This window comes from Onychostruthus taczanowskii, unplaced genomic scaffold (genome assembly GCF_017590055.1).
Source record: "Onychostruthus taczanowskii isolate IOZ18803 unplaced genomic scaffold, ASM1759005v1 scaffold32, whole genome shotgun sequence".
NCBI lineage: Eukaryota > Metazoa > Chordata > Aves > Passeriformes > Passeridae > Onychostruthus > Onychostruthus taczanowskii.
The window spans coordinates 2,740,224-2,761,377 of NW_024500572.1; the positions used below are offsets into that span (position 1 = coordinate 2,740,224).

The 21,154-nt window shown below is 41.6% G+C and overlaps 1 protein-coding gene across 2 annotated transcripts in view; it reads right to left on the bottom strand.

Annotated features, from left to right (window-relative positions):
- Positions 1-21,154, bottom strand: part of IFT81 (intraflagellar transport 81) — a 38,306-nt gene that overhangs the window by 3,079 nt on the left and 14,073 nt on the right. For both annotated transcript variants that reach the window (XM_041410187.1, XM_041410188.1), the window contains 9 exons: positions 20,605-20,768; positions 18,307-18,402; positions 16,383-16,529; positions 8,821-8,970; positions 6,819-6,947; positions 5,635-5,724; positions 4,282-4,368; positions 2,891-2,962; positions 2,717-2,802 (listed from right to left, as the gene is read on the bottom strand). In XM_041410187.1, the coding sequence (XP_041266121.1) occupies positions 2,717-2,802; positions 2,891-2,962; positions 4,282-4,368; positions 5,635-5,724; positions 6,819-6,947; positions 8,821-8,970; positions 16,383-16,529; positions 18,307-18,402; positions 20,605-20,768 (1,021 nt within the window). The remainder of the gene's footprint in view (positions 1-2,716; positions 2,803-2,890; positions 2,963-4,281; positions 4,369-5,634; positions 5,725-6,818; positions 6,948-8,820; positions 8,971-16,382; positions 16,530-18,306; positions 18,403-20,604; positions 20,769-21,154) is intronic.

The following is a 21,154-nucleotide window of genomic DNA, read 5'->3' on the forward strand; positions in this document are numbered from 1 at the left end:
CCACTTGATAAAAAAAAATCAATTCTATTTTGTGTGTAATTATCACATTTTTCTGGTGTGAGAATCAGCTGATGGAATTCCAAATAACCCAGCTCATTTAAAGAGCTTTCCAAAGTGCTCAGGGTAGATGACCTCTGAGTACAGAAATCCTAATTTCCAGAAAGAAATGTCCCCCTTCATGATGCCAGAGCCTGAGGGTTTCCTGGAGTGTGAGAGCAGCTGTGTGGACCCAAAACTCTGTGTTCCCTTATTCCTTCCCTTTCTCCCAAGTACTGCAGGATTTTGACTGGAGCACTTGGGCCTGGGGCCAGCTGGTCCTGCTGCCTCCACAGGAATGGAGCTGGAGCACTTTAGGATCTCTTGCTCTTGGACAATTGCAGCCAGAGCAGATCAGAGCTGTGCTGAGGCTGCTCCAGGTGCTGTGCTGTCCCACTGATCCCAGAAATCCTCACCCAGCTGGAGGTGAGGCTGAAGCTGCTTCTTTGCCCTGGCACACAGCACATGTTCTCACACATTTGGCCTCCAGAACACCCTCTTTTTTTAAAAGTAGAGTTTTCAAAGTAATCATCAGAAGATTTTATGTCTTTCCTAGTAAGTTTTTCTTTACTATTTATAATGATGACTGGAAAGAATGTAACTTAATAACTTTGTTAAAACCCCACAACTTTTTATTTTTAGAAAAGAAAATTAACTTTTCACATTCCTAACAAGTGACTCCACGGAACAGAGAGTTTATATTCAATAAAGAGGGTCTGAATTAAGACATTTTTTGTTCAATACGTTGTTAGGAAAGTGCAATTCTATTTATGGTTCATTTTTACTCCGTTTACATTCCAGCACTTGCTGAAAAATACATTCAGGTTCTAAAGGGATGTCTAGAGAAAAATGTCATCGTCTCATTTTATATTTTGCTAAGATCTCTCTACTGAACTTTGCTGTAACTCACTGAAATGAGACAGCTCTGTGACCTCTTAGCAAGGTCAGGACTGTGGCTGGTCCCTGAGGGAGGATAATTTCCACAGTGGGGAAGTGAAATGGGGACAGCACAGAGGGGTAACAGCCTGCTCACATTCCCTCCCCATACCTGGGATTGATGGGCTCGTGCTCCATCCCAGCACTGGGCTCTGACAGCTGCTCCTCTGAATCCCCACATCCTGGATCTTCAGTTCCCAAGGATTTGAGTAGGAGTGAACCAACCTGAGCTCCCACTCCCTGCTGTCTGACCCTGCTGCCCCAGGTCCTCATCTTCATGAATATTCACATCATCACTAAGGTTTTAGCTGTTCAGCCTTCTGCTTATTGTGCTGTTTCATCTTTCCTTCATTAGGTAAATGTTTATTTCCTACAGCCTTTCATTATTTTGTGAGATGGAGCAAGAGTCTTCTCAGCCTCCATCACCTTCTCTCTCCTCTTCCTTCTCTTCTCCCTCCTCAACGTTTGTAGTTTTGATTCTTTGCTTACTCTTACTTTCCTACACTCTCTACTACACAGTGTTTGAACACTCCCATGCCTCACATCCTTGCAGAAGGTCTCTGTGATGGATGTTACTCTGATCCTTCCCTTCCTGGTGATCTCTGCCTCCTGTTCTAGACCAAGGAGATGCAGCTCCACTGCTGCCAGTGCAAGGGGCTTCAGGAAAGGGTCGGATGGATTCTCCTGAGAGAATCCCTGGGCTTTTCTCACTGTCTGACACATTTCCCTATCAATGGCCATAAAATGAGCAAACATGAATTTTAGAATTGTTTTGATGAATGTTTTCATGACTGGGAAGTACTGTGGTGGGAAAGCAAAGACCACCTTGTAAAATTACTGACACCAACTGGATTATTTTGCTGACAACAAGGATCTAAGATTTACTTTTCTGGAAAACAGAATTTCTATTTCATGCAATATTCTGAAACTTTGAAAAGCTAATTATGAAGAATAAGCCCTGGGTATTTTGACACTTTTACCAACTGGAAATTATAATAGTTTTGGATTTTCCTGATGCTTAATTTTGAAACAGTTTGTCAACTGTTGCCTGAATTTTGTTTCAGCTTTTACGTTGTATTAGAAGATTGAACATACACAAAATTTTCAACAGGATACTTTCACAAAAATATTTAGTTAAGTTACACTTAGTTAAGTGTAAAAAATCTCTATGACATGGCAACATTTAGACTTCTTAGCACAGATAATGAATCCGAAATATCTCATTCTCAGAAAACATTTCCATCTTTGGCAGGAAAAATTTCTCTTTAAAATAGAAAACTACACCAAAAATAATCAGCAGCTCAATTTATAGTATTTCCTGTTTCTCTTGCTGCCAGTCAAAGGCAAGGGGTCCTGAAAAGAGTCATGGGATGAAGGAAGTGGCTCTTTAGTGGAGTCAGTGAAACTGAGGGTAAGGATGGAGGTTCATGGGATGGTGCAGAACCATCCTCAGAGTTTAAAGCCTGTCCTGGGCTGAGAATGTCCAGTGGGAGGGGCAAATCTCCTGGTATGTCTGACAGAAGTTGTACGTTCACAGCATTATAGGCTGGAATCCGAGATGCTTATTTTTAGATTATTATAGTGTTTCTAAATTTATCAGGTGAACTCCTCCGGCCCAAATGCCAATGAGAAAATTCCTGACTTCAGCCTCAGTTTGTGAATCTCCTTCAGGTCACCCCGAGGGAAGAGAATCCTGCCCAGGGGAGAGAATCCTGCCCAGGGGAGAGAGCCCTGCCCCGCTCACCGCACCGCCCTGCGCCGCTCCTGCGGGTCTGGGGACACGTAGGCCTTCATTTCCTCCCTGGCACGCTGCAGCTGGATCTCCAGGCTCTGTGAAGAAATACATCATTAAACACATATATGGGTGTGTATATTACAATTGCTATTTCATTTCACAGTGAACAGTTGGTGCTCTCACCCTTTTCATGCAGTTAATGTAACGGTAGTTGCTCTCTTCCTGGGCACACTCCTCAAGAAGCCCTTTCACTTCCTGTGGGAAAAGAGCAAGATTCCAAAGCACATGGTGACTGCAAGCTCCCAGGAGATGCCCTGTGTTGCCATATAAACCATGAGAGTTTATAATATTAATAATAGTAATAATAACAATAATAGTAATAATCCTGAACTGATAATTTCTCAAATGTTTATAAAATTTGGGCTTTTCTCAAGTCTCTTTTAGAGTGAAAGACAACTGAGTGGTTTTAGATTTGCAGTTTCAGTCACAGTCAGAGATGCAAAATGGCTGTTAACAGGTTTTTATTAATGCCTGACTTGTAACAGACACTTCAGCACGGCTGCCAAGACTCCTGTTCCTCAGCACATCTGAAGTGCCAGGCACAGCTGTGAACAAGCATTTCCTGGAACACATGTGTAAAGTGCATGTTAGAAGCTACAGACATGCTATAGTATGTTAATCACCAATCAATAATTATGTGGGGGAGTCTGGAGATAGTGGGTTGCTCCCATCTCTAAATGGTCCATTCCCAAAAAACCTCATGATCCCAATGGAATTCCTGTACACATTCCAGGCTGCACAGCATCTGCAATTCCAGAGCTCTGTCACTGTGTGATTTCCAGACCATCAGCTGGAAAACTGAATTCTACAGTTCTACTCATGTCCAGCTCAGTCAGTGGCTGTGATTATCACCACCTGGTAGAAAATGACTGGGAGTTGTCTGCCAAGAAGAAAAGCCTTGATTGCTGTTGTAAAATAGTTCCTTTGGAAGGTCCATTTCATACCAGGTCCACCTGGTACAAAGGAACTTTTAGAGCAGGAAAATAACTGTCTATATATCCACCCACACTTTAAACTCCCTATTTACCTTGCAGTATATTCTTCTGAGGGTGAGGCCTCGATAAACCAAGCCCAGTCAAAATTCACAGGAGTGATGGAGTGAGACAAAGCAGGAATTCAAGACAGTCCCATTTAATGAAATCTCCTCACAAGCAGTTTCAGTCATTAATTATCCACTAAATTTGCTGCTAATGCAGTGAAACTGCTAACTACATATAAAGATTTGTCTTGATCAATTAATCTTTATTTTATGGTCAAGCTCTTCCCTAACAGACACTGTCCAGGGCAGCAGCATTTCTGGCAGACCCACGTCCTTGCTGATCAGAGCTGCATGAAGCACCCTGAGTCCATGTGCTGCTGCTCAGGACCTGTGTGACTGCAGCCACCCCACAGGGGAGCTCCAGGCATCACCTGTGGGTCACACTGACTGGATTTGTACCTTCCTCATCCTGAGGGAGGGCAGGGAAGCACTGCAGCCCAGCATTACCCCCGAGCAGGAGCCAGCCCCACCTCACCTGCTCCAGCGCCGAGCGATTGGTCTCCAGCCCGGCCGCACAACTGTCGTACTGGATCTTCTTCTCACCACATTCCTGAGTCAATTCCTTGGTGAAAAGGGCAAAAGGGCACATCAGTGAAATCTTCCTTTGGCTGCCATGTGACACTGAGGCTCCTCACACACCAGCCCCAGCTCCTGGAGTGTGACCCTCGCTGGCACATGGCTGTGGTTACGCAGGGAAGCCACCAACCCCCCACATTCTGGGGATCAGAGAGAAGGAAATTCCCTCTGTTCCCTGCCAGGGTAACAAGGCTGTGTTTGCAAGAAGAAAGAACAAACAATTATAAAAATAGGCATTAAGAAAGGATCACTGTAAGTGTTCCCTATGAAAAGCCAGATTTCCACTTGTGCACAATCAACCCCTTTGCTGGATTTCATCTGCTGACACTTTGAATGGAACCATCAAAAGCAGGTTTTCTGGAAATTTCACTGATAGATAAATGCATTAAATAAATTCCATGGTAATGAGCCAACTTATGGCAGCTGTACACCCAAAAGAATTTTTTTCCCCAGCTCTCTATAAAATTTTGAGAACAAATTGACAAATTTGTCAGTGCCACAGACTAAAGCAGGAATTAGATCAATGTAGCCAACACTTGGTTGAGAAGTTATCTGCAATCCACTCAGAAAGACAGTGTTGGTTGGGATCACCAGTGCTGAAATACAGAAATAGCTTTGCAACTAATCTGAAACTAACTTTGCTTTGGGTTTGAACTATGACTTTTCACATTTTTCCCTGATGTAGTAATTTTTTAAATTGCCTGATAGATAAATGCATTCGTTTATTTAATTCCATGGTAATGAGCCAACTTATGGCAGCTGTACACCCAAAAGAATTTTTTTCCCCAGCTCTCTATAAAATTTTGAGAACAAATTGACAAATTTGTCAGTGCCACAGACTAAAGCAGGAATTAGATCAATGTAGCCAACACTTGGTTGAGAAGTTATCTGCAATCCACTCAGAAAGACAGTGTTGGTTGGGATCACCAGTGCTGAAATACAGAAATAGCTTTGCAACTAATCTGAAACTAACTTTGCTTTGGGTTTGAACTATGACTTTTCACATTTTTCCCTGATGTAGTAATTTTTTAAATTGCTATAAAGGACTGAATTCTGTGCCTGCACTGTCAGCTTTTACAAATCCCAACCTTTAGCAGGTTGCTTGCTGCAAACGCTGTTGACACATTCTGCTATTTCCAGCTTTCCCTCAGAGTTGATCATGTCCTTGTACAGCCCTTCAGAGATCTGTAAATTGGATTTATTTGTGGGTTTGACTGGGTTTACACAGAAAGAGAGGAGTGTTTCTACAAACCTGGCAGTTCTGACGCAGCTGCCTCAGCTCTTTGATGACAGGAGCAAGGCTTGCCTTCTTCTCTGCCACCATGGCATTCAGTTTCTTCACCTGAGAAAGGGACAAAAGTTAATATTCATTAACTCTATAACCCTAATTGTACATTTATGTAATTAGGAATGTGAAAAGAAAGGAAAGTAAACCAAAATACAGAGAAAAAAAAAGTGTGATGAAACCTTAATTATAGAACTGAACTTCAGGCCTAATTAAGAAAGGGGAAAAGCTCATCTGGCAGTGGGGTCATTCCCACAAATGAGGCAAATCCTGCTCCCATTGCTCCAACTGAGGACATCCCACAGAAGTCTAGAGCACTGCCCTTGTGCCCACCAAAGAGCTGGAGGAGTAGGGGAGATGGAGGGGATGCAGAGAGGGGGCTCAGAGAAAGGAAGAAATCCTTAAGAAAACAAATACACTTGCATAGGTTAAATAAAGCTTGAAAACGCTAAAACTGAGTCACTTTGATATATTTAGACTGAAAATTCAAATTGCATCCACCTTTCTGTTTGGGAGTAATTCTATTTTAGTTACACCATTGTATTTTAAAAGTGCCCTAATGAGTTAAAAAGATGCTATTTTGCTTTTTGCTCTCTTATAATATTTTTAAATTAGAAATTCAAGTTCTTTCTTGCTTCTGTGGCTATGTGGGCAGGTAAATTAAAACATGACAGTTCTAAGGGCAATTGAAAATCAGGCTATAAAGAAAAAGACAAGCTATTTAGCTCTTTAAGCATATTAAGTATCTTTTCAACAAGCTTAACTCCAGTGATTTACCAACATTTTAGAAAAAGCCTCCATTACAGATTCAAACTATTTGTCTCTTTCAAATAATGTGTCAAATAAGAACAAATATGAAACCACTTCTGAAATTAGGAAAAAAAAGTTAAAAAATCAAAGATAAGAAGATTTGATATCGTTAAAGTTTCTGGAGGGGAGAAAAGAAGGATTATTTGTAGCATTTTAAAGAAAAGAAATGCACATTTTAGTAAACTTTGCAGATGTATTTGTTAGAAATATTTATATATATATGTATAAACATAGATTAAAGGAAAATTATAAACCCAAAAAAACCATTAAAATTGGGTTTTATACGCTGAAGAACCAGATACTCAAACTGAGGAAATGCAATAATTTAAGACAAAAATCACCATTTCAGACATGTTGTCTAATGTCTGGCCTTTCACTTCATCCATTTCACTCTTCACTGCAGAGACTCTTTCCAGCTCCTCCTGGGTGTAGCTGTATCCAGAGATTCCTTTCTTCTCCTCAATTGCTTGCTGCAGACACAAACAATAAATGCTGGATATGAGTGCATTAACCAAGAAACAGCAAATTCCTTTGTGGAGCCAAATATTGTGAAGAAGTGAAAAGGGTAAGTACTGTTATTAATTTATTTTATTAATCAATTAATTATAATTAATCTAGCTTCCAGAAAAGTAGATTTTATCTCGTGCATGAACAGCAGGACAATAAAAACCCTCTGTAAATACAATTTTTGGTCACCCAACACTCAGTGAACAGAGAGTTTCCACAGAGCAAAGTGGGCTGGAGGTCAGGCTCTGAAGAAGTTCAATGTGTAAAATCTGTCTACTTAATCAGAAGATGCAGCAAGTTATTTTGTAAAGTATTTTGGTAATAAGAACACAGGGATTGGAAGAAAATACCACAGAGTGTTCCTGAATTTGGGATGCTTACAGTTATCCAGAGCAGAAATCCTTCTGCTGCTGTTCTGGCTTAGGGAAGATTCATCCAGTTCTAAATTTAAACATTTTCTTCTAAATATTGTGGGTGCTTGCCTGCTCTTCCTTTAAATACTATTCCTATATATTTTACAGCAGTAACTTGGATCCTATTTGCTGCTGGTCATTCTCTAAGCCCTCACTACATCTATGGATACCAAAAAGTAATTTAAGCATCCAGCCTTGCCCTAAGCAGCATTTGTACAGATTTACCATCCACTTTAAAAAGCAGGGACAGGCCCCTCCGTCTAAAAGGAAGCTGCAAACCAGTCCTGATGGACACAAACTACAGCAGCCTGAGAGACAGCAGCCAAAAATCCCTTTTCTACCCCAAAGGCTCAGAGTAAACAGCCAAAAATCCCTTTCCTACCCCAAAGGCTCCTTCAGCGAGGGCAGGAGCTGGAGGTGATACAGAATACCCAGCAGCATCCCTGGGATGCTGAGGCTGCTCCTAGGGCTGGGAGCAGCACAAGGTGATACACATAAGGATAATGCCAGCAGTATCCCTGGGATGCTGAGGCTGTTCCCAGGGCTAGGAGCAGCACAAGGTGATCAGAATAATGCCAGCAGTATCCCTGGGATGCTGAGCTGTTCCCAGGGCAGGGAGGGCTGGGAGCAGCACAAGGTGATACACATAAGGATAATGCCAGCAGCATCCCTGGGATGCTGAGGCTGTTCCCAGGGCTAGGAGCAGCACAAGGTGATCAGAATAATGCCAGCAGTATCCCTGGGATGCTGAGCTGTTCCCAGGGCAGGGAGGGCTGGGAGCAGCTCAGGGTGATCACAATAATGCCAGCAGTATCCCTGGGATGCTGAGGCTCTTCCCAGGGCAGGCAGGGCTGGGAGCAGCACAAGGTGATCGGAATAATGCCAGCAGTATCCCTGGGATGCTGAGGCTCTTCCCAGGGCAGGCAGGGCTGGGAGCAGCACAAGGTGATCGGAATAATGCCAGCAGTATCCCTGGGATGCTGAGGCTCTTCCCAGGGCAGGCAGGGCTGGGAGCAGCACAAGGTGATCGGAATAATGCCAGCAGTATCCCTGGGATGCTGAGGCTCTTCCCAGGGCAGGCAGGGCTGGGAGCAGCACAAGGTGATCGGAATAATGCCAGCAGTATCCCTGGGATGCTGAGGCTCTTCCCAGGGCAGGCAGGGCTGGGAGCAGCACAAGGTGATCGGAATAATGCCAGCAGTATCCCTGGGATGCTGAGGCTCTTCCCAGGGCAGGCAGGGCTGGGAGCAGCACAAGGTGATCGGAATAATGCCAGCAGTATCCCTGGGATGCTGAGGCTCTTCCCAGGGCAGGCAGGGCTGGGAGCAGCACAAGGTGATCGGAATAATGCCAGCAGTATCCCTGGGATGCTGAGGCTCTTCCCAGGGCAGGCAGGGCTGGGAGCAGCACGAGCTGAGGTTACCAGCTGCTGCTGAGTGGCCTCGTGGCGCTGCCGCAGGAGCTCCTCCGTCCTCTGCAGGATCCCGTACTCGGCCGTGATTTCTGCCACCTCCTGCCTCTTCTTCTTGTAAAACGTGTTCTTGCTCCGAAGCTTGCTCACGTACTGCTTGAACTGGGGGGAGAGAGCAGGAACAGGGCCTTACCACAGCAGAAAATGTAATTATCCTCTTTGTCCTGCACGTCCAAAATGTGGTTAGAACAGAGGGCTGGAATTCGGGATTCCCAGGGTCTATTTATTTTCAGCTCTGCGTTCGTTCACTGAGGGAGATCAAGGAAAGAGCTCCTCTGCTTTCTGTCCCAGCTCACTCCTTTGCAGGCCTGAGATCACTCCCTTCTGCTCGCCACCATTTGACAGCTGGAAAAGTAAATACTCCTGGCAAAACGTTATGGGAGTCATGGATAATGAAAACTTAATGCAACAGTAATTTGCACTTGTAACAGAGCCCCAGCCCTGCAGACCAAAACATGGTAATAGCCAGCAGCAAAACTGGCAGGGAAGAGGACATGGGAAAAGATTTTATTTTTTTTTAAATGTTCTCAGTAGTTAAAACTTGTTGTTCTCTTTCCTTGACTCCTGAAGACCTGGATGATATTGCTGGCTGTTTTCAAACCCAGGAAAATAAAAGCAGGGTCCTTGCATAGAAACAGAGAAATGCAGTATTTATTTCACTCAAAATCTAAAGCAATGGAGAATCTATATTTTTATTAAAGATTGAGTAAAATAATAAAAATCCTTACATCCAACAGCCTTAGCTAATTCACACCTGTGTGTGTTCAATTTGTAACACAAGCACCAGGGGCTGAAACAAACAGGTAAGGTTTTTCTGTGCTTTAATGTTTTCCATCTGTTGTGCAGTCTCAGCTCTTATTCTTGGATTTTACATGAGAGCTACAAGGTAAATACCAGTCACAGCTCAAAAAATGCATTCAGATCCAGAGATGCAAAGGAAATAAAAATTATGAGAGTAAATGATGTAAGAACAGCTTCAGAATGCTCCTGGATGAGGAGGCGTTCAGTGTGTGCAGGGAGCACAGACCAGGCAGCCCCAGGAGGAAAATTAATCCCTCTCCCACTGATACAGGTTTGAAATTCAAACATAACTTAAATTTCAAATTTTACGTTAATTTTTCTTTTTGTGAAATTATCCCTCTCCCTTCTACAGAATAAACCCAAACCCCCAATGTGACCAAAGGCTAAGAACCCCCAGAGTAACTGTATGTTCTATAAAAAGTGTCCTGGGCAAACTGCCCACGATGAAATCAACCCTGTTCATCTGCCATCCTGTGCAATATCTAGGCCAAAGCTGCCTCTCTCTTGCTACGCTCCAGAACTATTTTTAAAGCCAAAAGCTATAAACGTTTTTGGTGAAAGAACAAACCCACAAATTACTCAATGTGCTCTATGCAGATTGGCCTCTGTGAAGCTTTGGGATAACATCCTACATCCTGCTACTACCCAGGACAAGGACACACAAGGTCACCTGAGCCCCTGTCACACTCTCTGCTACATTACTGGCACATTTAATACAGTAGCACCAAATTCATTCCTTTTCATAGCAATTTCAATCACATCCTCTCTGTTAATACAAAAGACCTTTTTTTTTTTCTTTAATTGCTTAGACAATACCAAGCTTTCTGTGATTTCCAAGTGATTACAAAAGTATAAATACAATCTCTCCAACCAGCTGAGGAAAACCTAAGGCAAGCACAGCCATCTGTCTTGATCCTTGGGACATTTCATTTGACCAGTGGAATATAATAAAGAATGAGGTAAAGGATTAAACTTCATATGTGGCCACACAGAGCTATCAAATCTGAACAATCTGTCAGTGCATCCCAGGATGAAAAGCAAACTATTATTCTCTTCACTTTTAAGGTCTTGAAAATAGCTCGAGTGGGAGGTAGGGTATTTGCATATTCAATATTCAAAGCATAATGTATTTTACAATGGAAGTCAAAGGATCTTGTTGATTAACGAACCAATTCCACCACTGTTCTATTATTAGTTGATTAACTTAGGACTATTTAATACAAATTTCATCCCAAATGAACTACAAGTTGTTCACAGTGACAAATGAAATCTGTTCCTTTTAGGAGGTTCATGGCAGCACAACCTCTGGCTTTTTAAAGCAAACTATAACCTTTCACACAGCTTTTATTGCAGCAAACAAGGTAAAGCAGATATAAACAACACTAGGAAAGTGATCATTTGTGTAGAAAATCAATCAATAATTTGGCAAAATGTTCAAAGGACCTGAGTTACTCCAAGGGCAGCACAGATTAGCTCCTCAAAATCTCACAGACTGAAGGCTCCCTTAGATCCAGGGCCAAGTTCTGAGCTGGAGCTCTTACATTTGACTCTACTTAAATCAGGAGCTTGTAGGGATCTTACAGCAAAATGAGGCTTCTTCAGCCTAAAAGCTGAGAGTCATTCCACAGGCTTCCAAAAATGAAAAGAACATATAAAATAGCAATGTTTTCATTTCAATGCTGTGTGAGCATTGCTTCTGAGGCTTTATCCACCTCGTGTACGTGAGAAATCAATGCCACAAAACACTGCATTTTACTGTGGTGAAAGGTCTTTTCAATAATTGGAATAGTTCACAGAGAAATAACATTGTTGGGCCACATCACTTTCAAGTGAAGTAACCAAAGGAATCCACTCCTGAGCAGCAGCATTTTCCCACACACCAAGGCAGCTGCTCCCTGTGTCCAAGCTCAGCAGGCTCACCCTGGAATTCCCATGGATCTGCCCATGCAGTGATGGTCCAGTCAAGGCCATGTCCACCAGTAGCTTTTATTTCTCAAGCAATTGAACACCAGCAATTATTTCAGCTCCTGAGATGAAATGACTGGATGAGAACCAAGTGCTGGCACTAAGGGAGCAGTGGAAGCAAAGCAGCCTGGAGCCCGTGTCAGCCCAGTCAGAGCCCCTGGAGACACAAAAACCATCCAAGGAAAAGCAAGCAAAGATTCTGCCTTTTCACTTGGCTATTTTTATGGGTGACTGTAACATAACAAGCATGGAATTCAGATTATGGAACACAGTGAATGAAAACAGGACTTTAATTTCTCATACAACACAGGCATGTACCATCCCTGGGCAGATTTCCTGGATTATGCTCCATTTTTATTGGAAGAACCCAGCAATGCACCTACTTCATGCTTCTCCTTTTATTAGAATCTGGAAGAGGCTGGTATCACCAGATTCAGTCTCTCCACACTTAATGCAGGAATTATCATAACAATTCTAAATAAAAATCCAGTCAAGGATGTAGAAATGGCTTCTCCAGGGGCATCCAGAGCCTGGCAGGTTATCCCCCTGCAGGAAAGGACATCAGCCTGGTGACCTCTGGTCAGAGCTGGGACCAGAGCCCAGCTCCCCTTTGCAGCCTTGGCTTTTCCCTGTAAGCTCCTCACCTCATCTCTTTTAACCTCACATTTGCCCCAGGAGAAGTTTTCACAAGGTTTCTTATTCCAAGATTATCATTAAAGGAGAAAAGTCTCCTTTAACCTCAGATTTGCCCCAGGAAAAGTTTTCTTATTCCAAGATTATCATTAAAGGAGAAAATGGATAAAACTTGTTTTCTCCAAAGAACAAATCCCAGATAAATCACTCACTTTGGAGTCAAATCTTTTAAAATAGTATTTTCTGGATTAATGCAGCAATTTGACTGTGTTATTATAATCAAATTTTTTTTTCATACAAAAATATTACAGAAAATAAAGTATTAATTGCAAAAAAGTGGGTTTTCATGAAACACATTACAAGGTTCCAAATTAAAAAAATAGTTAAGAAAATTATTTGCATAAGCACAATAATTGCAGAAAATCTTAGCTGACTATATTTTCATTAATAAGTGAGGAACAGATGTTTTAATTTCTAACTAGACTAATTAATGGGATACAGACTGTCCAAAGTATTAAAATTCAGTTAGGAAAAGTTCCTGAACACAACAGGTTTTCCATATTTTTTTCCTAAGAGGCTCTAAATTCATGCTAGTACAGCCAGTGTTGGACAGAGTCAATAACTCAGACATAGAAGGATGAGCTTATAAAAGATAAGAACAGTAGAACCTCAGTCTAATAAAATGAAAATATCCTAGAGGCTGCTCATGGCACAGCTCAGCCAGGAAAACTCTTCCTTAGCATTTTCCAGAGTGCTTGCTTCAGGTCAGGCAAGAAGTATTAAAGCAGCCATTGCTAATACTTTGAATCCATCTATATATTTCTAATGAAAACCCATTTTCAGTGCTCAGGGAAGATTCACAGGTCAATGAGATCCAGGATTTATCCATGGCAGGGGGTGCTGAGGGAGTGCTCAGCTCTAGGAGATTTCCCTGAATCTCTGCATGTGTTTGGTTCAGGTGACAGGGAACTTCCACAGCAAAAATCTGGCAGATTCAGGTGGATCAACAGCTCTTGAGGAAAAGTGACAATATCTTTAGTCTGAGGCTGCTTTCTCTATTTGCAAATGGAAACATTTGTCTTGTTTTCCCAGGGGCAGGTAGGCATGGATGAGCATTTGTATGGAAAAAAGAAGAAACTCCTTAATTAAATGCATGTGCAAACCTCACCCACCTGTGAACAAAGTGAGAGGAGCTCCCATCCCATGTTCTCAAAATCAGACTAATTCCCACTCCTGCATCTCAGCACAGCTCTGAGACAACTCTGAATCCTTGGGAAATTCAACATTCTTGGGGCCCTGTGCTGAACTCTGGAAAGTACAATGGCTTGTGTAAAGTGCTAAAAATATCCCAGCTTTACCTAGGATCACTTGTAATTGAACCATCCAGCATTCCAAGTGTCAACACGTGATTCCCTAATTTTCAGGATCTGACAGCTGCAGTGAGGAGCTGCCAACTGTGCCCCCTGCTCACTGCACTTTGATTGAAGTACTTAAAAAGACTTCATAATCCCCAAAGACAATTTATTCCTACTTTTTTGTGTTTGATGTAAATGAATTGGTTATTCCCTGCTGTTTCTGCTGAGTTCTATCCAGGTGTACAACCTCTCAAAGCCAGTGGAATGCTTTTCATGACTGTGGAAGAAAGCAAAACACCAGCACCTAAAAACCTAAGCCAGGCCTGACCTTTTGGTGAAGGAAGGGCTAAAACCACCTCAAGTGGAGATGCAAATGCTGCTTTGGGAGCACGAGTTAGGAAGGTGCTGATTCTTCCATTGACAAGTCCTGAGAGTGCCATGGGATGTAATAGGACAGAGCAAAGTGAGACAAAGCAAAGATTAGAAATGCTGGGTGTAGGAGAAAAACAATGCTTTGATTTAACTGTAGCACTTTGATAGGATTAAAAAAATCCATTTAAATTTAAGATAGCAAAGCTATTTGTTAAAACCCCCTCTTTCTGCCTTTTTAAAAATGGAAGAACTAAATATCAAACGTGTTACTGGAAGAGGAAAGTGTGAGGAAGCTCTTGGCTGTCAGAGTGTGAAGTGAAGGTTCAATGGACAAACTCCTGTCCCCATGAACTGCAGCACTGACTCACCACCACATTAATCAACACTTCCTTTGCTACTGCCTCAAAGCTGGAGCACTGAACCAGAAAATACAAATCCTGAAGCAGACCAGAAACAAACCTGCAGCAGGAGGTTGGCTGGGAGTGAGGAACCCAGACTTTCACTGGGGAGGGAGAACCTGCTCATGCCACTTTTGCTTCATCACCTCTTCCCTGCCAGCCCTGGCTCATCTCAGCCCTGGCTCCTCACACCCCCCTCTGAGGCAGGACTGGCTCTGTGCCTCTGCCATGGACTTGGAGGAGATGCAGAATCTGCAGCACCAAGGCCCTGTGCAGCAATTCTGGCAGCAGACATTTAAAAGAATTAAACATCACTGTCTCCACCTTCCAGATGAGGAAAACATGACCTTTGAAACAGAAGTGACCAAAAACCATCAAGAATTCAAATCCTTTCCTAGTCTTTAGGCACAGGAAACACCCTTTTTACTGCTTTGCACTGGTGCCTGTGAGTACCACTGCACTTCACCTAAGGAAGTAATAAACATGAACAGGACATGAATTTATATATTGGCTTCCTTGCCAATACACATTTCCTTGCAGAAAGTATTTTAAAAATCAGGAAATGCTTCTTATGAAAAGACAAACACTTCTGATTTTAAGCCAGTCTTTTTTTTTCCAAATTGCTCATTTATCCTTCTCTCTGCAAAATGAAGACTTGAAAATATTTTAAAAATCAAAAGCAGAACATATTTGAACAAAAGGAATGCAGACCATGTCCAAAACAGATCTTGTCCTTTTTCTGTCTTGAGCCACTTCCTTGTGTCAGACAGTAACTTGAGTTTTTCATTACTAAGCCTATCACAAGGTTAGGAGGTTTCCTTCCTACCCAGTTCTCCTCAAATTTCTATGGATCAGTTTCTTGTCTCCTGAAGAATAGGCACAATTATTTCTTACCTTACAGTGCCTGTGCAGATAATGTAAAACATATGCTGCTGTCTTGGTAATACATTCTTGTTGATTAATTAAACACTTCTTTCCATCACATGTCACAAAACACAAATTGTCAGCTTTCTGCTTTAATTTTTGCTTAAAAACTTGTCAAAGACTCCAGCAATGTGCCCACTGGAGCTGAAAACCTTGGAGTGGAGAGAAATCTAAGGCAGTGGGTTCCCTATTATTGTTACAAAGGGGAAGGGGACAGTGTGTGATGGGAAGAGAAACCAACATCTTCATTTTCCACATCTCTGTGCCATTCCTCCCACCTGAACTCTTCATCCACACTTTCAGACTCCTTTAAAAGTAACAGATTTTGTGAAGCAGCCACGTCCTATGGGATTGGGAAGGGAGTTCCTTCGAAAAAGGGCGTTCCCTGTATTTAGTAGTGTGTAAAAAAAGCACAAAAACAAAGAACAGGCAAGCAAAGAGTGTGTGCTTCTGGCTAAATGAAGGCAGTGCAAAGACAATACATGGGAGAATGATATTAACTCAGAGAATGATGCAGATAAAATTCTCTTTAGTTTAGTGACTCTGCCTGTAAGTTCCCTTAGCAGGATTCTTCTCAACTGGGAAAAAATTACTGGCTGAAAAAAAGTCAATTTATTTTGCTGGCAAACCAGTACCAAACTGCAGCTCCTTTATTCTTTGCAAACTTCTGAAGCAGAAAAAGCTGCTTTGAGCAGTACAGCTGCAAACCTCACTGTGCCTGGGCCACACTGTCTGTGCCAGCCAAAGTCAGTGTCACAGCTGAACCTCAGGAGGCTCTGGGAAATTTGGGTTTTAAGTAAAAACTTTTGTGGGTAATAAATACCACAGGACTAATTGCATCTCTGATAATCGCTGGTATTATGCTTTATAATCATACAGACTTTTTACGTTATTTATAATCATATTGACATTTATGGTTAGTTATTCACCACCACTGATGATATGTGATGATATTGCCATTATTTGGCTGGAATGTTAATCCAGCCCAACACTGAGTCCTTGCAATGGATCAGGCACAATGTGAGTGAGAGAAATGAATCATTTGAAAATAGCTACAAATCCCTACCTCATCCTCAGTCATGACTTCAGAGCCTCCCAGCTCGTGGGCCTGACTGTTCTTCTGCTCCACCTGCTTCTCCAGGCTGGACATCTCCTCCTTGGCAGCCTGAAGCTCTTCTGCCTTGGCTTCTTTCTTCCGGGAAATTATAGAAGCCTGCAAGATCATTAATGTAAAAATTACCTTGTTTAATCAGGAGAAAAATGATTTTCAGATAAAATGTATAAATCATATACAGCAGGATAAACCACAACCTCATTGAAGTTGGCTGCAGCATCTCAACTTTCTCCAGAATGGATGAGGTTTCCAGCACAGCCTTTTTGCCCAGACTCAAGCTGATGTATTTTACATTTTAGATTTACATTTCTTCACCTCATTTTTTCATTTTCATTGAGGAAAAAGGCAGGCATTTTAGCTGCTCCATTTCTTCTGCTTAGTCCCTCTTGGGGCATATGTAAGATACACCAACATGGCTTAACTGCAAAGTTATCCAAGATTTCACAAATGTCATAATACAGATTTTTATAACTCCAACCTACTCCAACCTACAGAAATATGTTACACTAAAGCAGAATCAAGCCACTAAATCTTGGCAAATAGCTAGAAGATGATGAATAAAGCAATAAAGTGCAGAAATAGTGTGGATCACAATTATTTTTCTTAGTCTAGAAGATAAAGCACTTAAAAATAATATTTTATACAAGACTGAATATTTAATAGCACCTGAGTTTTGACCAGAACAGATTTGGTTACATAAGTATACATTAGTTCAAGGATTTTAAAAAAAACCAAACATTTTTCTCTTGCCAAAGTATCCTGTTGAAAAATATTCTAAAATAACACAGCACATTCATTTAGATGCAGGTACAGGAATTTGAGGCATGGCTGGTTTCTTCATGTGAAAGGGAAAACTTACAAAAAAATGAAGCCAAAACACAGCAGCTTTCTCACACTCAGCTGAGAGGACCAGCTTTCTCCCTAAATAAATCTCCAACAGAATTGTGCTGGGGTGGGAGCTGAGCTCTCTGCTGCACGAGGTGTCTGTGGTGACAAACCAGGGGACAACAGAGCTGATTATTTTGTGAAACAGAACCCAGGTCCTGGCAGAAGAAAGCAAAGAGCTCCCCAGGCTCTGACCTCCCAGCAGCAACCTCAGCTCCTGAGGTGGACCCTCCTTGGTCCCAGCACATTCTTGAGCAGGATTCTCTCTCAGGAAGAGCATCTCTTCCAAAATAAAACCAAGTTTCACTTTGCATTTGTGACTGAACTGCAGTACATAGCTTATCCCTATTTTTCCCTCCCACTGGTACATTTTATTTAAGCCTTTTGATTTTTCAAGCCATCACCATAAGCATCACACTGAAGATCTCCCATAAAATAGCAGTGCTGCAGGTAGCCTGGAAAAGGATTCACTCAGGTTCCTGTGTAAGCTCCAAAAATCTCAGAGTTCATAAATCCTTTTTATGACTTGGGAACTTACTAAGACTGGACCAGACAGCCTCTTTTATAGCAAGATTATTTTACAGTCTCAGGATGAGAAATCAAACAATTCCTTCTTAAGAGATGCAAAGGAGAAAAATGACATTTGGTCAGACCTAAGGAAGGGCCAGAGCTGCAGCAGGCAGCCCCCATGCTGCCTTGTAAGAATCCATCCACAGCTGGAACTTTACCAAAATAGCTCCCCCAAAATGCCCCTTCCAGAACTGCTGTGCTGCAAGGACAGCAGTCAAAAGATTCACTGACATGACTAAAAGCAACCTTTGACTCAGCCCTGCATATGTTCAACAGCTCTTTATTTTCCTTCTGACCTCCATTATTATGTATTTCTACTGATGATGCTAGATAAACCAAAGGAAAAAATCAGGATGTAAACCAATCAGAGACTGATTTTTGTCTCCTGCTTCTGCTTAAAACACATTTTGTTCCTTCTTACCTGCTGGCGATACATGGAGAATTTGCTATCAGTTGGCTCATATGTGATGATCCTTTTCTCAATCAGCTGATTTATTTGTGCATTGACTTCCTCTATCTGCAAGACAGAGTGGAAACTAAGGAAACAGAGCTTGGTGTCTTTGTCTTCTACAAGAATTAAATGCTTTGCAACCCAGATTTACAATCCAGCCAGTTCCTTTTTTTAAAACAGAGAAACAGACCCAAAAAGCTCTGTGAGTCATTAAGTATTGGCCAGGAAGAGGCTGGTTTTGGATTTCCAGTTCTGTGCCTTTATGATAAGGCAGAACCATGAAGTTGGCCCTGAAAATGAAGTAAACTGGTGCATGTGGAGAGAAAATGCAGTGAGTTGGTACAGAAAAAAGAAATTGCCACATACTGAGTGAAAAATGTAATTTTATTGACGTGAACTAAAATTCCCTTTCATTCAACCGTTTAACAGAAGTTCAAAGGGAAGCAAATAAAGGTTAAGTGATAAAGATTTCATCAACACTTTGTAGAGTCACAGACCATCATATTCCTGGTCTGTGCTGCCTTCTCCTCCTGCCACAAGATGCACTTGGTTGTCCTTAGCCCCAAACTGCTGAGCTTCACTCCAGCCAAAGTTTCTGGAGCTCTCAGCCACACCAGAGTGCAGATTCCAGCTTTCCCAGTGCTCTGGGACTCCCACCAGCCATGGAATACACAGCCACAGCAACCTTCCTTTAATTCTCTGCTGCTGCTAAGGGAGCAGTGCAAACACGTGCTGCAGTCCCAGGGAGTCAGACCAGAACACAGGGACAGTGCTGGGCATCACCCTGGCAGTTCTGGGAGCAACATCCATCTGCCTGGAAAACTGAGAGTCTCAAATAAATTGCTCAATAGGACTAAAAATACTCTAACACCTGGAGGAAAAAAAAAAACTCTCCTGTGAATTCTATTCTATTAGTGCTAGAACAGGCTTGAATTTGAAAATGGCATAAGAATTCCCTTCTGTGAATAAATTCCTGGGTTTATATTATAAAATGCATGGTGGAAACATGCTTGATGCACTTCAGCTCCTTTTTAAGTCACTGAGATAATAAAAAGCCTACTTAAGAAAAAAAAAAAAAAGCTGCCTAAGGCCATGCTGTGACTACAGCCAAGTGTATGACATGTTTTTATTATCTTTCAAGAAGAAGATACTTCCAAAATATAACAAATCAAAGGTTACATCATGGAGAAAGGGAAAAATTAAAGCTTTTTAAAGTATTGCAATAAACCAAACAACACTCTTGGAAAAGAAATGTGCAAAACAGGGTTTCAAGCATGCCTGAAAGACATAACTGCAGCCACAAATATTGTTTTGATTAGAGGAACTAATCTAGGAAAGCAGAGGCTGAATCACAGAGCTGGTTTATTATTTCAGCCCTAATCTGCCATTTATTAATGCTGTCATCCCTTAAGATGGATACTCTGTTTCCTCATTATCTCCATTTCATGGCAAAGCCTGAGCTGGAAATCCCAGGGGTATTAAACACCAGCTGGTAAGAAACTGCTCTTCTTCCCTCTAACATTGGTGTAAATCTTCATCATTATCATCAATAGAAATACTAATAATTAGCATTCCTCTAAATTCTTCTAGGACATTATATTTCATATTTAAGCTTTTATTTAGGATTATGCAAATAGGAAAACTTCATTGAGTTAATATATTAATATATAAATGTACTTGTGTGGCAACAAACCCCTTTGCACGTTCTGATTATATCTGACAAATAAGTCTTTTTCTAAGAGTATTTGCTTTTAACTTATGAAAAAGCCTGGAAAGGTAAATCAAGTATTTGATGCCTATATTTTCTTTGATCTTAAAAACTAAACCAAACAATGCAGGGCTCTTCCAAACACTGAGCAGTTCTGAGCCATTGCACATGGATTAAGGCATCATCTTGTGAGGACACATCCCTCAGGGAATGTCCTGGATCTGTTGGGATAAAAGCCCCTCGATGGCAGGGAGAGTTCCAAACAAGTGAAATCTGAAGAGAAGGAAAATCAGCCCTTTAGTGCTGCATTAACACAAGTTCCTCGACAGCACCTGAGGATATGTTTGGCTTTGGGGTTGGTTTATTTGTGTCCCTTTTGTGGGTATTTAAAAACACCTTATCAGAGAGTTTGCACTTAGGGATTGAGACACCTTTGGTTTTACAGCAGCAAAGATGCTGCTTTGGGAATGAAACATTTTCTCTGGGATAAGAACATTGCAGAGTCCAGGCAGCTCAGCACAAATGCAGAACACAAATGCAGGGTGACCTTGGTCCCTCACCTCACTTTCCAGTGCAGTGAGATCAGCTTGAGTCATGGCTGGCTCTGCAACCACCTTTTGTAAGAAATACACTGAAGTCTTTTTACTTTCCATCTCTCTGGGTATTTTTTCATTTACCAGGTAGGAATTGAAATTTATTTCCTCTTCTAGTTTCTTCATTAAACCTTAAAAACAAATTAAATCAGTGAGTGTCTATAAAAGCAATGTAGCAGATAATTAAGTTTGATTTCCCCAACACATTAAAGTATTTAGCAGCTGATTACAATAACAACAGCATAACATTTGAGTCTTCAGTGCTCAGAGAAAGGGGGAGTTACTTGATTTAAATTTTTAATCTGGATCTTAAACAATATAAGAGGATTTATTATGCACCTCTATCTTGAACATGTAACTATCAGCTCCTTGGGAGATTCTTCTCATTAATAACAAGTAAACCCCTTCTCACAGGAAACTCCAGCTGAGTCACATACAGAATTCAACACACACTGCTGACATAAACAGCCATTGAACCTTTATCTGTAGAAAAATCTTAATTTGGCCTAGCTCGTTG